Here is a 12,023-nt window from a genome sequence, read left to right as displayed (position 1 = left end):
ATCCCCGGGCTCCCCGCACATCACCACTGAAAGAACTAAAGCCCCAGGGCGCCCACCCACCCCAGTATCCCAGCTCCACCACCTTCTACACGGATTGGAAGCACACTCCTTGACGCTGCCACCTGGATTGCAGTGACCAAAGCACGGAGACAGGAGAGGAACGCGGGGCTCCTTATGTCCCAGCAGAAGGAAAAGCGTAGGGGACACAAAAGGAGGTGGCTGGGGCTTGGTGCACACCCACAGACCAGCAAGGGAACAAAGGAGCCACCGAGGTGGGCTTCAGCAAAATTCAGTAATTTATTTATTAACACAGTCAGCAATAAATAGAGGAAAGCCAGGCTGTGGGCCTGGGGGACACCTCTGGGAACAAGGACAGGTTCAGAGCAGAGCCCAGCCCACATGGACCAGCAGGAGAGGCAATGGGGTGACGCTGCCATCCCCACCTCCCACCAGTTTCCGTAGCCATCCCAAGGAAAGCCAGGATTGGGGCTGCAACGGGGGGAGCCCCCAAAATACTCAGGGACAAGATGGCTTCGGGTGCGTGGGACTGAGTCCTATGGGTGCAGGTGACAGCATGGAGACACGCTCTCCACCAGCTTCATGCTCCAGCCCCCACAATAGACAGCAGTGCAGGACAGAGGGATGCTAAGGGCAGAGCTCCCACCTTTAAAATCCTACATAATTTTTTTTTTATATATAAGTTTTCCATAAAACTGTAAAACTTTCCCTCAGAGCATTGCACCAGAGTGGAGACAAATCCCTCCCCATCAAAAAAACAACAACAACAAAAAACCCACAAAAAAGCACAACCAACCACCCACCGAGCATCAAAACACATCCAAAAAAAAGAATCCAGCACCGGGCACAGGTTACCGGCAGGTGCAGGACTCTGCGATCATGTTCTCATACTCCTTGTAGAGGATGCTGCCGTCGTGCTGGATCATCAGGACGCTGATGGGGCTGTAGCGGTAGGGGACGCAGGAGGGTCGGGGGACGCTGGCATCCACCAGCTGGTGGACCAAGTTCTGCACCACGGCGTGGTTGGGCGCGTGGTAGCCGTCGCGGAGGAGCCGCGGGCACACTCCTTTACAATAACGTGGGTTGTAGCGATGGGGAGCGATGATCCAATGGTCCCAACCCAACTGGGCAAAGCTGACGGGGAAGGAGCGCAGGGAGCAATCGCTTTTGTCCCCTCCAGCATCCCGTAGGTAGCTGGGCAGGTCGTGGAGAAGCGTCCCTGCCTCACGTCGGCTGCGCTGAGGCTCCGGTAGCGTCCCGCTGCGGGTGTCGTTGAGGAAGAGGAGGAGGAAAGGGTCTGCAGGGGACGCTGGGTTGGCTGCGGTGGCTCGACCAGCTCGCACGCAGATGTGCCGCAGGGTCAGCGCCCCTCCGGAGCTGCTGTTTGCTGGGGGTAAATAGGGGGTGATGTCTGCTTCGGTCCAGCCGTGGCGGGATGGGGCGGCGGGGCTGAGCAGGACCGCCGGGGCTTCGGCAGCAGGCAGCAGCTCCACGGCACACAGGAGGCGGCCGCGGGGCAGTGGCAGGCTCTGAGGGTAAGCCACGGTGACACGGAGAAGGTGCTCAGCTTCAGGCTGGGCACCCAGGCGGTAGGTGAGGGGCTGCATGTACCAGCGACCTGCAGGAGGAAAGCAGCTGTCAGCTGGGGCATCACCTCATCCTGCCCCACTGTGCCCAGAACAGAGTGTTGGGGGCCTTGGCAAAGAAAGCTGGGAGGGGTTCCATCTCCTGTGCCAGCACTGCAATGGGAGTGGAGAGCCAGCAGTGCTTGCAGCATGAGTACCAAGTGATGCCCTTGCCCTTACTGAGCACAAGACAGTGTCTCCAATTAAGGAGAGTTCCCATGACCAGATGCTCCACAGGGCATGGCAAGGACCCGAGCAGAAACAGCATCCCCAAACCAAAGGGGACCTCATGGCCAAGTGTTCCGCAAGGCACAGAGAGGACCACACAGAACATCTCCAAGCCAGAGAGGGGATCCTAGCACTGCTTCCAAAGGGCACAGTGAGGACATAAGCAGAGACAGCATTACCAAGCCAAGGGGAAAACTATTCACAGGGCATCAGGAGGACCCAAGAAACAACAGACCAGTGTCTCCAAGCCAAGAGGGACCCCACGGCCAAGCGCCATCACACAGGACGCATCACAGACCCAAGCAGCAGCACTGCCCCCAAGCCAAGGGCAAATCTCACAACCAAGTGCTGCTCCACCAGGGCACAGCACAGACACAAGCAGCGACTCCAGGACTCAAAACAGCCCCGCCAGCTCCACACACCACATCACCCATTGCCACCACCTTACCTGCCCACGGCTGTCCTCCACGGGAAGCCGCCTGCACCAGGCGCACGGTGTTGCTGCTCAGACTGCGGCCACGCCGGGGCCGCCCCTCGTGGTCAGCAGCGCGTCGGTACAGCTCCAGCATGTAGCGCAGGGGCTGCCCACTGGCTGCGCCCCCCCTCCAGCCCTGGCTACCTGGCGCTTGCTCCCGCAGAGCTTGCAAGAGGGGCAAGGGGGGGGTCTGGCTCGCAGCCCAGGAAAGCAGCACGGTGAGGAAGAGGAGGGCGGTGAAGGGGCGGAGCAAAGCCATGGTGGGTGACAGGGGGTGAGGTGACAGCAGGATTAGTGGAGCGCTGCGGTCATGCTTCATGTGTTCCCCACCAAGAGGTAAAGCAGAAAGAGGTCCCGGGGTGCTGTCACGCTACAGCACCCATGCCAGAGGATTCAGCTCAGCACAAAGAGAAAAAGGGTGAAGAGGGGGGGCTCTGCAAAAAGAGTGCAAGATCAGGGCTAAAACCCAAACCCCCCAAAGCAGGGGGCAAAGCCAGCTGGACAAAAACCTGGCAATGGGAGGGGGGCTTAAAAGTGCCGGGGTGGGGAAGGGGTGCAGTGGGGTGGTGGGAGGACCAGCTTGCTCAGCCCACCTGCTCCTCACCGGCCTGGTCCAGCAGGATAAGAGGGCTGGGGCCCATGGGACTTTTTAAAGGCATGGTCCTAATTAGGGCTTAAAGGGGCAGGAGCCCCCTGAGAACCACATCTAAGTTCTCCCTCCTCAGTGCCAGCTCTCTGAGGGGTCAGGATGGAGGAAAGAGCACAGTTCTGCCCAGCCTGGGGGGCTCATAGGGGCCAGGTGCCTCAGTTTCCCCTGCTGGGAGGTGGGGTGACGTCCCTGAGCCCAGGGGTGGTGGCACACGTGGATGTAGGGACCCAGAACCCAACAGCACAGAGCACAGCCAGGTGGTACCTGAGCTGTCAGCAGGCTCAGCTGTGTCACCTGTGGGGTCCCCTGAGGCACAGCCTTATGGGGGACACCGTCCCCAAACCCAGTGACACTCATGCCACCCTGACAGGACATCTCCTTGCCCAAAGTGGGCTCCACGTGGCGTGACAGAGAGGGCAAGGAGGGATACAGGACGGGGACCGCCAGCAGTGGCACAGGGACAGTGGGGACATCTGGGAGGGTGGGGTGTCCCAAATCCCGGTGGCGTGGGGACAGCTCGGAGCCGCTGGAGCAGCCGTTTTGGCAAAGAGGCAATGAGTCAGAGCTGCCGGGGGGACGTGGGGTGACATCCCGGGGGACAGGGCGGAGGCCAGACAGCGTTGCGTCACCCATCCCCTCCCAGGCGTAGTAACGGGTGACACTGGGTGGGACGCGGTGGGTTGCGCCCCTCGGTGTCCAGCACAGGCTGCGAGCTGAGCCGTGCCAAGCCAAACTGTGCTGAGCTGTGCCAAACCGTGCCACGCGGGGCTGAACCGTGCCACGGAGGGCTACGCTGTGCCACCTTGTGCCAAACCAAACTGTGCCAAGCGCGACGTGCCATGTGTATGTCTGAGCCGCGCCGTGCCAGCCCTCCTTGTTGTACCGGGACGCTCCGAGCCGCACCGCTCCCATCCCAGCGCAGCGCACGGCTCCGAGCCGTGCCGAGCCGTGCCGGGCGGGGCTGGCTGCGCTCCGCCCCAGCCAGGCGGGCGGTGGGGAGGGGGGGGGGGGGGTGTCATTTCCTCCGCCGTGCCGAGCCGTGCCGAGCCGTGCCGGGATGGGGCGGTAGCGGCCATGGAGCGGGCCGAGGGCCGGCCCGGGGCCGTGCAGTTGGTGCATGTGCAGCTTCAGGGCGGCGCGCCGTGGGGCTTCACGCTGCGGGGGGGGCTGGAGCACGGCGAGCCCCTCATCGTCTCCAAGGTAAGATCGGGGGTCCCGTCTCCCCCCTCTACGACTCTCTTTCCCCGCTTCCCAGGGCTCCCCCCGGGGGCAGGGAGGGCGGAGCGCAGGGAGCGGGAGGAAATTCCTCCGGCACATCCGTTGGGCTGGCGGGGGGGCGGCCGCCCCCGCACCCCTCCACCCCAAAGGAAGGCGATGCCGGGACGGGGGGGGCACCCGTGTGCCCCCTCTATGCTGCCTCCATATCCTCGAGATGGGACTTTGGGGGAAGTTGGGGTCCCTCCGACCCCGCTCCTGGCCCATCCGCCAAGGGTCCGCGCTGGAGATCGGGGTTTGTCGGCGGGGGCGCTGGCAGCTGCGCTCCCCTTCTCCTGACCCCCCCCCCCCCGCCCTGCAATTGTCCCTCGCTCTGTTGCTGTCCCCACTTTTTTGGGATCGGTTGGCATCGCCCCCGCGGGAGTCGTGCAGCACCCATGGGACCCCCCAAATGCATGGCAGGGGGTCAGCCCCGTCCCCTTCGCTCGTGCCCCCCCAGTTTGTCCCTCCCAATGTACCCAGGGCCATCCCGCCCCGCTGCAGCGTGGTCTGGCCGGGGGAGCTGGAAAAGTGGCTCCTGTCCCTGCCCTGTGCCCTAGGGGTGTCACCGCGGGGCTGAGAGCCACTGTGCCCCGAGTCTGGATCGGGACCCCGGGGACGCGTCCTGCTGCTGCGGGAATCGAGAGGGGGGGTCCTCGCCGTGCCGGCCCCCGCCACCGCCGCGTGTGCAGTGCAGACAAAGGGGGCTTGTTCCAGCGCTCTGTGCATTCAGTGAGGGTCCCCCGGGGCGCCCGCAGCCGGCCGAGGAGCGTGCGTGCCGGCGGAATGGGGGGCCCCGGGCCCCCACGCTGGAGGAAGGATGGAGGGGGTCCGGCCGTGTGGGTCCTGTCCTGCGGTGGGTTCCAGCAGGTATTCCCACCGGCCGACTTGGTGCCACCATCCGGGACCGGAGTGAACGCTGCGGTTCGGCTGCCCGGCACGGCGGGTGCTGCGCTGCCTGTTGGTCCCCCAGCTCTGCCCCTGGGGGTGCCGGGGAGCGGCGGGGGGCCCCCGGCAGTGGGGCTGGCAGCCACCCAGGCGGGCGCTGAGGGCGCTGTGCGCAGAGCCCGTTCCTCTGCCGGGCAGGGTGGGGAGCCCGCGGGCAGGGTGGGCGGTTGGCGGTGGCGTGTCACCCCATAGGTGGCTTTGGGGTCCCCGTGGAGCCCTCCGGGAAAGGGTGCAGAGCCCCGTGCTGGCTGTTTTACCCTTAAACCCGCAGGCGGGCAGCAGAGCAGCATCCTTACGGGGCTGGGAATGAAGCCCCTATGGGTGACTGGCACAAAGAGCCCTTGTGCTGCCCGCGCCCGCAGGGGAATCTGCTGGGACGGGACATTTTTCTTCCCCCTCCTCCTTTCCCTCTGCCCTTTCTTAGCTCAGAATTTCATGTGACTGGGGCGGACACCGCGGATCCCTTGCATTCACAGCAGGGTGCTCGGGCTGAAGGCACCATCGGGGTGTGGGGGGCAGCTTTTGGGATGGTGCTGCCCTGATGCCTGTCTCTCACCCAGGTGGAGGACGGGGGGAAGGCAGCACTGTCCCGGAGGCTGCAGCCCGGCGATGAGCTGGTGAACATCAGCGGGACCCCCCTGTACGGCTCCCGCCAGGAAGCCCTCATCCTCATCAAGGGCTCTTACCGCACCCTCAAGATGATCGTCCGCAGGTTGGCACGGGGATGGGGAGGGGGCTCTGGGTGTGGGGTGACCCCTAGCATCACTTCTGGTCCCTGCAGTGGGGTGGGCAGATCCCAGCCTGGTGTCCCTTGCTCACCGCCCCCTCTCTGGGCGGTATCTCCGAGCTCTCCCTTCCTGCTTGCCTGGGGAAGGAAGGAGAGGCAGTGCCGGCCCCCCCCAACCCCCCCTGCAGCCACTCTGCCGGCTGCTCCCAGCCGGGCTGCAGCGCTGGGGGGCACAGAGGGTCCTGGGCCGTGCCGCCGCTGGGGCGCAGCCTCATCCATGGTGAGTTTGAGGGTGTCAGGGGGTGGGGTAAGGGACCCCCGTGCCCTCCCCTCAGACTCCATTCCCTTCATGCCAAGCCCTGGGGAGTGGGACAGCCCCTATGGATGCTGGGGCTGGCAGATGGCATTTGTGGAGTGCAGGGAGTGGCATCAGCCCTGCTATCCATATGGGAACACTTAGGAGGGACTGGGATGGGGGGCACAGAGGTGTCCCCGCTGTCCCTTCAACAGGGTCCAGCAGCTGAAGCCAAGAGGGCTGAGCTTATTCTGGGCATGGGAGGAGAATGCTCAGCCGTGCCCTGTGCCAGAACCCTGTGTGCCATACCTGGGACCCCTGTGGTCCCCCCCATCACTGCTGTCCCCCTTAGATGGGCGCTGGCCTGGGGGTATGGGGGGTGGGCAGGAAACCCCATAGGAAGTGACTTCAGCCCCGGTTCCTCGGCCCGGCTTCCTCCCCATTCTTGTCCTCTCCCGCTGTTGCTCTTGGCAAGGAGGAGCGTGCCCGTCCTCCGGCCCCATTCCTGGCACATGGCCAAGCTCGCCGAAATCCGCCCCGACGCCCCGGCCATGCACTGCCCCCCCGATGCCTTCAGCCTCTCCTGGCCCTCGGGTTGTGATGTCAGGTGAGAAAACACGGAGGGGTCCCAACTAGGGGGAGGATGGGGAGGGGGTCGCCAGGCTGCCCCACAACGCCGGTTCGCCACTGCCCTGTTTACTGCTGGCAGGAAGGGGTGGTGGCTGTGCCGGAGGCAGCCAGGAGGTGACGAGTCCCGGTGCCACGCATTCCCCATGTCCCCTGGGCAGCCGTTGTGCTGACTTGAACCTGGGGGTTGTATGCTCCCTTTCGGGGACACTGACGGCACCGTGACGCTGCCGGCAGCGAGCTGTCCCTGCAGTGGAACCCGCTGTCCCGGCACTGCAGCACGGACCGGAGCAGCTCCATCGGGAGCATGGAGAGCCTGGATCAGCCCGGCCACACTTACTACGAGGGCACCCCATCGCCTGTTGAGCACCACAGCAAGCGAGACTCAGCCTACAGCTCCTTCTCAGCCAGCTCCAACACCTCAGACTGCGCCTTATCCCTGCGCCCTGAGGACGCCGCCGGCCCTGAGGGTCCCTGCAAGCCCCCAGACCCACGCTACCTGCAGACGGGCACTGAAGGAGCGGAAACGAGGCACACGGCTCGGCACCCCGTGCCCCCACAGCCCCCGGTGCGCAGGGACAGCCTGCGGGCATCCCCAGCCAGCAGCACGGACCGCCGCCGCGTGTCGGTGCCCGCCGCCCCGCTGCACGCCCAGGGGAGGTGGATCTCTGACACTTTCCTGTGCCAGCGGGACAAAGAAGGCGAGGGGAGCAGCGGGAGGATGCCGGCAACGTGTCCCCCCAGGGAGCACCTCTCCGCCGATCAGTACTACATGCTGAGCTCCCACCCTGACCGCTGCGCTGGGGACGGCGGGGATCGGTCCTACCCAGAGAGCAGCACGCACCGTGTGCCAGATGCAGGGATGGAGACAGCGGGGGACCCCATGCTGCTGTCCCCTCTGCAAGGCCATCGTCACAGCGCGCCTGAGCAGCTGCTGGCCTCCCAGCTCCGCGCCCTCCACGTGAGCGCCGGCAGCGGGCGGGCATCGCCTGCATCCCCGGCACCTGATAACCACCGCTGGACCACATCCCCACTGCACGCCGAGCCCCGCGGGCCAGGAGGGCTCAGCCCCGCACCCAGCACCGAGGGCCTGGCCGAGGAGCAGCGGGCAGGGGGTCGGCGTGGTGGGGGTCCCCCAAACCGCTCAGCTCACTTTCGGCGCCGCAGCGAACGCTTCGCCACCAACCTGCGTAACGAGATCCAGCGGCGCAAAGCTCAGCTGCAAAAGAGCCGGGGACCCGGAGCGCAACCCCGGGGCGAGGAGCCTGTGGAGGAGGCGGAGGAACCCACAGAGGGCTCACCAAGCCCTGCACCCAGCGAGGACGGTAGGAGCTGCGTGGGGGACACGCTGCCAGGCCCCGAAGTTGAACGAGTGGCACCCAGCCGGGGCCGCTGGCGTTGGTCTCCGGAGCGCAAGCTGCAGCCGCAGCGCTCGCCCAGTCCCCGTGAGCACCAGGGTGCAGAGGAAGCCGTCCTCCTGCCCTTTGCTGACCGCCGCAGATTCTTTGAGGAGAGCAGCCGCCCCACACCCGCCTGGCACGGAAAACCCCCAAAAGCGGCCGAGCCCGACCCTTTCCCAACCGCTGAGCACCGTGACGCTCACCGCCTATCTGGACCCTACAGCGAGTGCTGCCGGGAGCAGCAGCCCTACTACAAAGTGCTGCCGAGGCACGGCGAGCTGGAGTATCTGCGGGGCTGCCCCTATCCCTACGGAGCTCCCCCTGGGATGCACGAACCTTGCCGCTACTGCACCGGGGAGATGTGCCCTGCGCTGCTGCCCCGCGGCCATGCCTACCGCTGCCACCCATGGGCACGCTGCCCCGACTGCTGCTGCATGCCACGGGATGAGAGCGGCGCCTGGGCACCCCGAAAGGCCTTTATGCCGGTGAGTGAGCCGTGCTTTGGGGATTTGGGATTGAGCATCGGGTCCTGGCTTGCTGGATCCTACTTGATTCCTGCCGCCTCTCCGTCCCCACGCAGGAATTTCCCCTGGAGGAGTGGGAACCACCAGCGATAAGCAGGAAAACCAGCCAGTCCATTGGGTGAGCCAATGCGGGGTTTGGGGGGCTGCACGCACCACCACGCATGCAAAGGGGTGGGCACGATCGAGGGCTGACTGGATGCTTTTCTCCCCAGTGAGCTCACTCACTACAAACCAGGCTTCCAGCGGCTCGGCCCCTTCCGGCCCTGCTTTGAGAGCTCCGAGCCCGAGTGGCCGCCCTGCTACCGCACCACGTCCACACACGACCTGTCCTGGGATGGTGAGCGGCCGCCCCGCTCCCCTGATCCCCCCCCAGAGCCCCTGCACCGCCCGCTGCGGGGCCGAGCCTTCTCTGAGAGCCACCTCAACCTGGAGCCCTCCAGCCCCCGTGCCCGCAAGGACTTCCTCCGGGTGCAATCAGAGGCTCCGGGTTTACCCAAAAAAAAGGGTCCCCCTCCCCCCCGCCCGCCTCCACCCAACTGGGAGCAGTACAGGTTGCGCCGAGCATCACAGCATCCCAAAAACGGCTCCGGATCCGGCACGGCCCCGCCACCATCCCGTAGCATTGCTGAAGCCGTGCGGCAGCGGACGCGCAGCCTCGCTGCTGAGACCCCCCCTGGCCGCCCCCGTGGGACGCCGGAACCCGAAGCTGAGCTCTGCAGGTGGGCGCTTTGGGGACCCCAGGGCCACCTCCTCACTTTTGGGGATTGGGGACCGCACCGTCCTTTGGAGGATGGTGTCAGCATCTCCGCCACTTGGTTTGGGTGGGACGCAGGGGGTTCCCTTGTGGGGGGTTTGCAGATGGGGAGGGGGTCCCTGACCTCTCCGTTCCCTCCCTGCATGTCCCCGTGCGGTGATGTTCCCACCACTGTGTCCACAGGGTCAGGGAAGAATGCTCAATATCGAAGGACCCCTGGGAGCAGGAGGACCCCCCCCAAAGGCTCAGCCGGGGCCGGGAGCGGGGCTGGTCCAGCGAGTGCCCTCTGCCCACTCCCAGCCCCATGGGCACTCCAGGGAGACCCCATTCCCGCAGCCCTGAGGGGTCCAACGCCCGGGGAGGGCGGCCCCAACCCCGCCGCATGAATTCAGAGGAGTTGCTGTGGGACGTGGCGGGCAGGGACCGCTCCTTGGCCGGCATCTTGGTGTCCCCTCCGGTCACCACTGCCACCGTTATGGGAGAGCTGCTGGCAGCAGGGGATCGCCAGGCGTGGAGGGAGCGGATCCAGCAGGATTGGCACCAGGAGCCACAGGACAGGTAGGGATGGCAGCCCGTGTCTCCTGGGAGCGTGGGGATGGTGGAGTCCCTATCACTGAGTCCCTGTGCCCACAGGCAGGGCTTCGAGCCCATCTCGCCTCCCTCCGGGGCCGCCGGCAGCCCCCCCTCCTACGCAGCATATTATGGCAAAGCTGAGCTGCTGGGCAAGGTGAAGGAGCTGCCGGAGGTGGCGGAGGGGAGCTCAGAGGAGGAGGAGGAGTTGGAACGGGAGCTGGTGGAGAAAAAGGTAACGGGGATGGGGGTTTCTTGGTGGAGGATGCTGGCTGCACTGCTCCATTCGTGCAGGAATGCTGGCTGCGGGGTGCAAAGATCTGTGCGAGGATGTTGGTTGCATCCCTTCACTCTGCAAGGCTGCTCTTCATCCATGCACGGATTCTGGCTGCATGCCTCTGTCCATGCAAGGATGGGAGCTGCATGCCTTCATCCATGCAGCGATGCCAGCTGCATGTCTCCATCTGTACAAAGATGCCGGCTGCATGCTTCCATCCATGCAATAATGCTTACTGCATCCCTGATCTGTGCAAGAGTGCTGACTGCACGGCTCCATCCACATGCCGGCATCCCTGTTCCCCATTGTTGGTCCCCAAACCCATCTGTCCCCGTCCCCCTGACAGCTGCAGCTGGTGGAGAGCCTGAGCCGCAAGCTGGCGGTGCTGCGGGAGGCACAGCGGGGCCTGCAGGAGGACATCAGCGCCAACGGGGCTCTGGGCGAGGAGGTGGCGGCCCGCCTGCAGGCGCTCTGCACTCCGGGCGAGTTCGACAAGTACCGCCTCTTTGTGGGGGACCTGGACAAGGTGGTCAACCTGCTGCTGTCCCTTTCGGGCCGCCTGGCGCGGGTGGAGAACGCGCTGAGCGCTCTGGGGCCGCACGCCGCCTCCGAGGATAAGGTGTGCAATGGGAGCGGCGGTGGCGCATGGGGTCGGGCTGCGGCGGCGCCGTGGGATTCATGTTTTGGGTGTCGACTGCAGGTGGCCCTGCGGGAGAAGCAGCGGCTGCTGGCGGCGCAGCTGGAGGACGCCAAGGAGCTGCGGGAGCACGTGGGGCGGCGGGAGGAGGCGGTGGGGGCCATGGTGGCCCGCTATCTGCCCCCCGAGCAGCTGCAGGACTACCGGCACTTCGTCAAGATGAAGTCGGCGCTGACGGCTGAGCAGCGCGAGCTGGATGAGAAGATCAAGCTGGGGCAGGAGCAGCTGCGCTGCCTGCGGGAGAGCCTCGGCCAGGCGCCTACCAGCTGCTAGCCCTGTCCGTCCATCCATCCATCATCCATCCATCATCCATCCATCCATCCGTCCATCCATCCATCCATCCACCCATCCATCCATCCATCCATCCATCCATCCATCCATCCATCCATCCACCCATCCACCCATCCATCCACCCATCCACCCATCCATCCACTCATCCATCTCGTTTATTTTTTCACATATTTATTCTCCAGGCTGACCGTTTGACACATGGGATGGGTGTCACCGTGTCCCCCGTCCCGCCGTGTGCCTTCAACCCCATGCCTCAAAGGGTTAAGCCCTCTGTCCTCCTGTCCATCTGTTCTGTCCGGTTCTGTGAGTCCGTCTGGTCTGTCCGGAGGCAGAGGAATGCGGCCTCCTCTTCCTCCCCATTGTGTTGGGAACAATGGCCCTGGTCCCTCGGTTCTGTGTCCCCGTTGCCCATGGGGACACTGAGCAGCAATGTCACCCGCACCGGAAGGGAAGAATATGGGGAAAAAATTCCCCCAAGGACAAACCGGGGCTCCCGTCCCCAAATCTGCCTGCGCCGCGGTGTCCCCAAACAGCACTTAGTCCCTCTGCCTCCATCTGTCCCTACTGTCCGCCTGTCCCCTCCACGCTCATTTTGCACAGGGGTTCTGCAGGAGGGGGAACGTGGGGAACATTTTGGGGTGCCGTGCGCGGGGTCACTGCTAGG

At 65.0% G+C, this 12,023-nt stretch overlaps 2 protein-coding genes across 5 annotated transcripts; one reads left to right on the top strand and one right to left on the bottom strand.

Moving 5' to 3' along the window:
• Positions 1-85: 85 nt before the first annotated feature.
• Positions 86-2,943, bottom strand: BMP15 (bone morphogenetic protein 15). The gene is made up of 2 exons (XM_048959530.1): positions 2,320-2,943; positions 86-1,636 (listed from the first exon to the last, which is right to left on the bottom strand). The coding sequence occupies exons 1-2, from the start codon at positions 2,663-2,665 to the stop codon at positions 870-872; spliced, it is 1,113 nt and encodes a 370-aa protein (XP_048815487.1). The 5' UTR covers positions 2,666-2,943; the 3' UTR covers positions 86-869.
• A 1,080-nt stretch (positions 2,944-4,023) lies between these two features.
• On the top strand, positions 4,024-11,659 carry SHROOM4 (shroom family member 4). 4 transcript variants are annotated; one of them, XM_048959759.1, is made up of 11 exons: positions 4,024-4,195; positions 5,758-5,909; positions 6,695-6,826; positions 7,084-8,731; positions 8,827-8,888; positions 8,983-9,489; positions 9,708-10,082; positions 10,158-10,329; positions 10,718-10,990; positions 11,072-11,345; positions 11,542-11,650. In XM_048959759.1, exons 1-10 carry the CDS (start codon positions 4,070-4,072, stop codon positions 11,339-11,341), a joined length of 3,717 nt encoding a protein of 1,238 aa, XP_048815716.1. In that variant the 5' UTR covers positions 4,024-4,069; the 3' UTR covers positions 11,342-11,345; positions 11,542-11,650. The 4 variants fall into 4 exon arrangements, with proteins under 4 accessions (XP_048815716.1, XP_048815717.1, XP_048815715.1 ...); XM_048959760.1 differs by having other exon boundaries at positions 7,126-8,731; positions 11,072-11,659; XM_048959758.1 differs by having other exon boundaries at positions 11,072-11,659.
• The last annotated feature ends 364 nt before the right edge of the window (positions 11,660-12,023 follow it).

This window comes from Lagopus muta, chromosome 13 (genome assembly GCF_023343835.1).
Source record: "Lagopus muta isolate bLagMut1 chromosome 13, bLagMut1 primary, whole genome shotgun sequence".
NCBI lineage: Eukaryota > Metazoa > Chordata > Aves > Galliformes > Phasianidae > Lagopus > Lagopus muta.
Note: the sequence above shows the minus strand (reverse complement) of the source record. Positions and strands in the feature narration are given on the sequence as shown.

What these genes read in the sequence shown, in the direction of transcription:
- BMP15 (XM_048959530.1), bottom strand. Translation starts at nt 2,665, where the DNA reads ATGAAGCATGACCGCAGCGCTCCACTAATCCTGCTGTCACCTCACCCC. An exon ending in TGGAGGACAGCCGTGGGCAG is followed by an intron (nt 1,637 to 2,319) that starts GTAAGGTGGTGG and finishes TTCCTCCTGCAG; the next exon opens with GTCGCTGGTACATGCAGCCC.
- SHROOM4 (XM_048959758.1), top strand. Translation starts at nt 4,070, where the DNA reads ATGGAGCGGGCCGAGGGCCGGCCCGGGGCCGTGCAGTTGGTGCATGTG. An exon ending in GGGAGCTGGTGGAGAAAAAG is followed by an intron (nt 10,330 to 10,717) that starts GTAACGGGGATG and finishes TCCCCCTGACAG; the next exon opens with CTGCAGCTGGTGGAGAGCCT. An exon ending in ACGCCGCCTCCGAGGATAAG is followed by an intron (nt 10,991 to 11,071) that starts GTGTGCAATGGG and finishes TGTCGACTGCAG; the next exon opens with GTGGCCCTGCGGGAGAAGCA.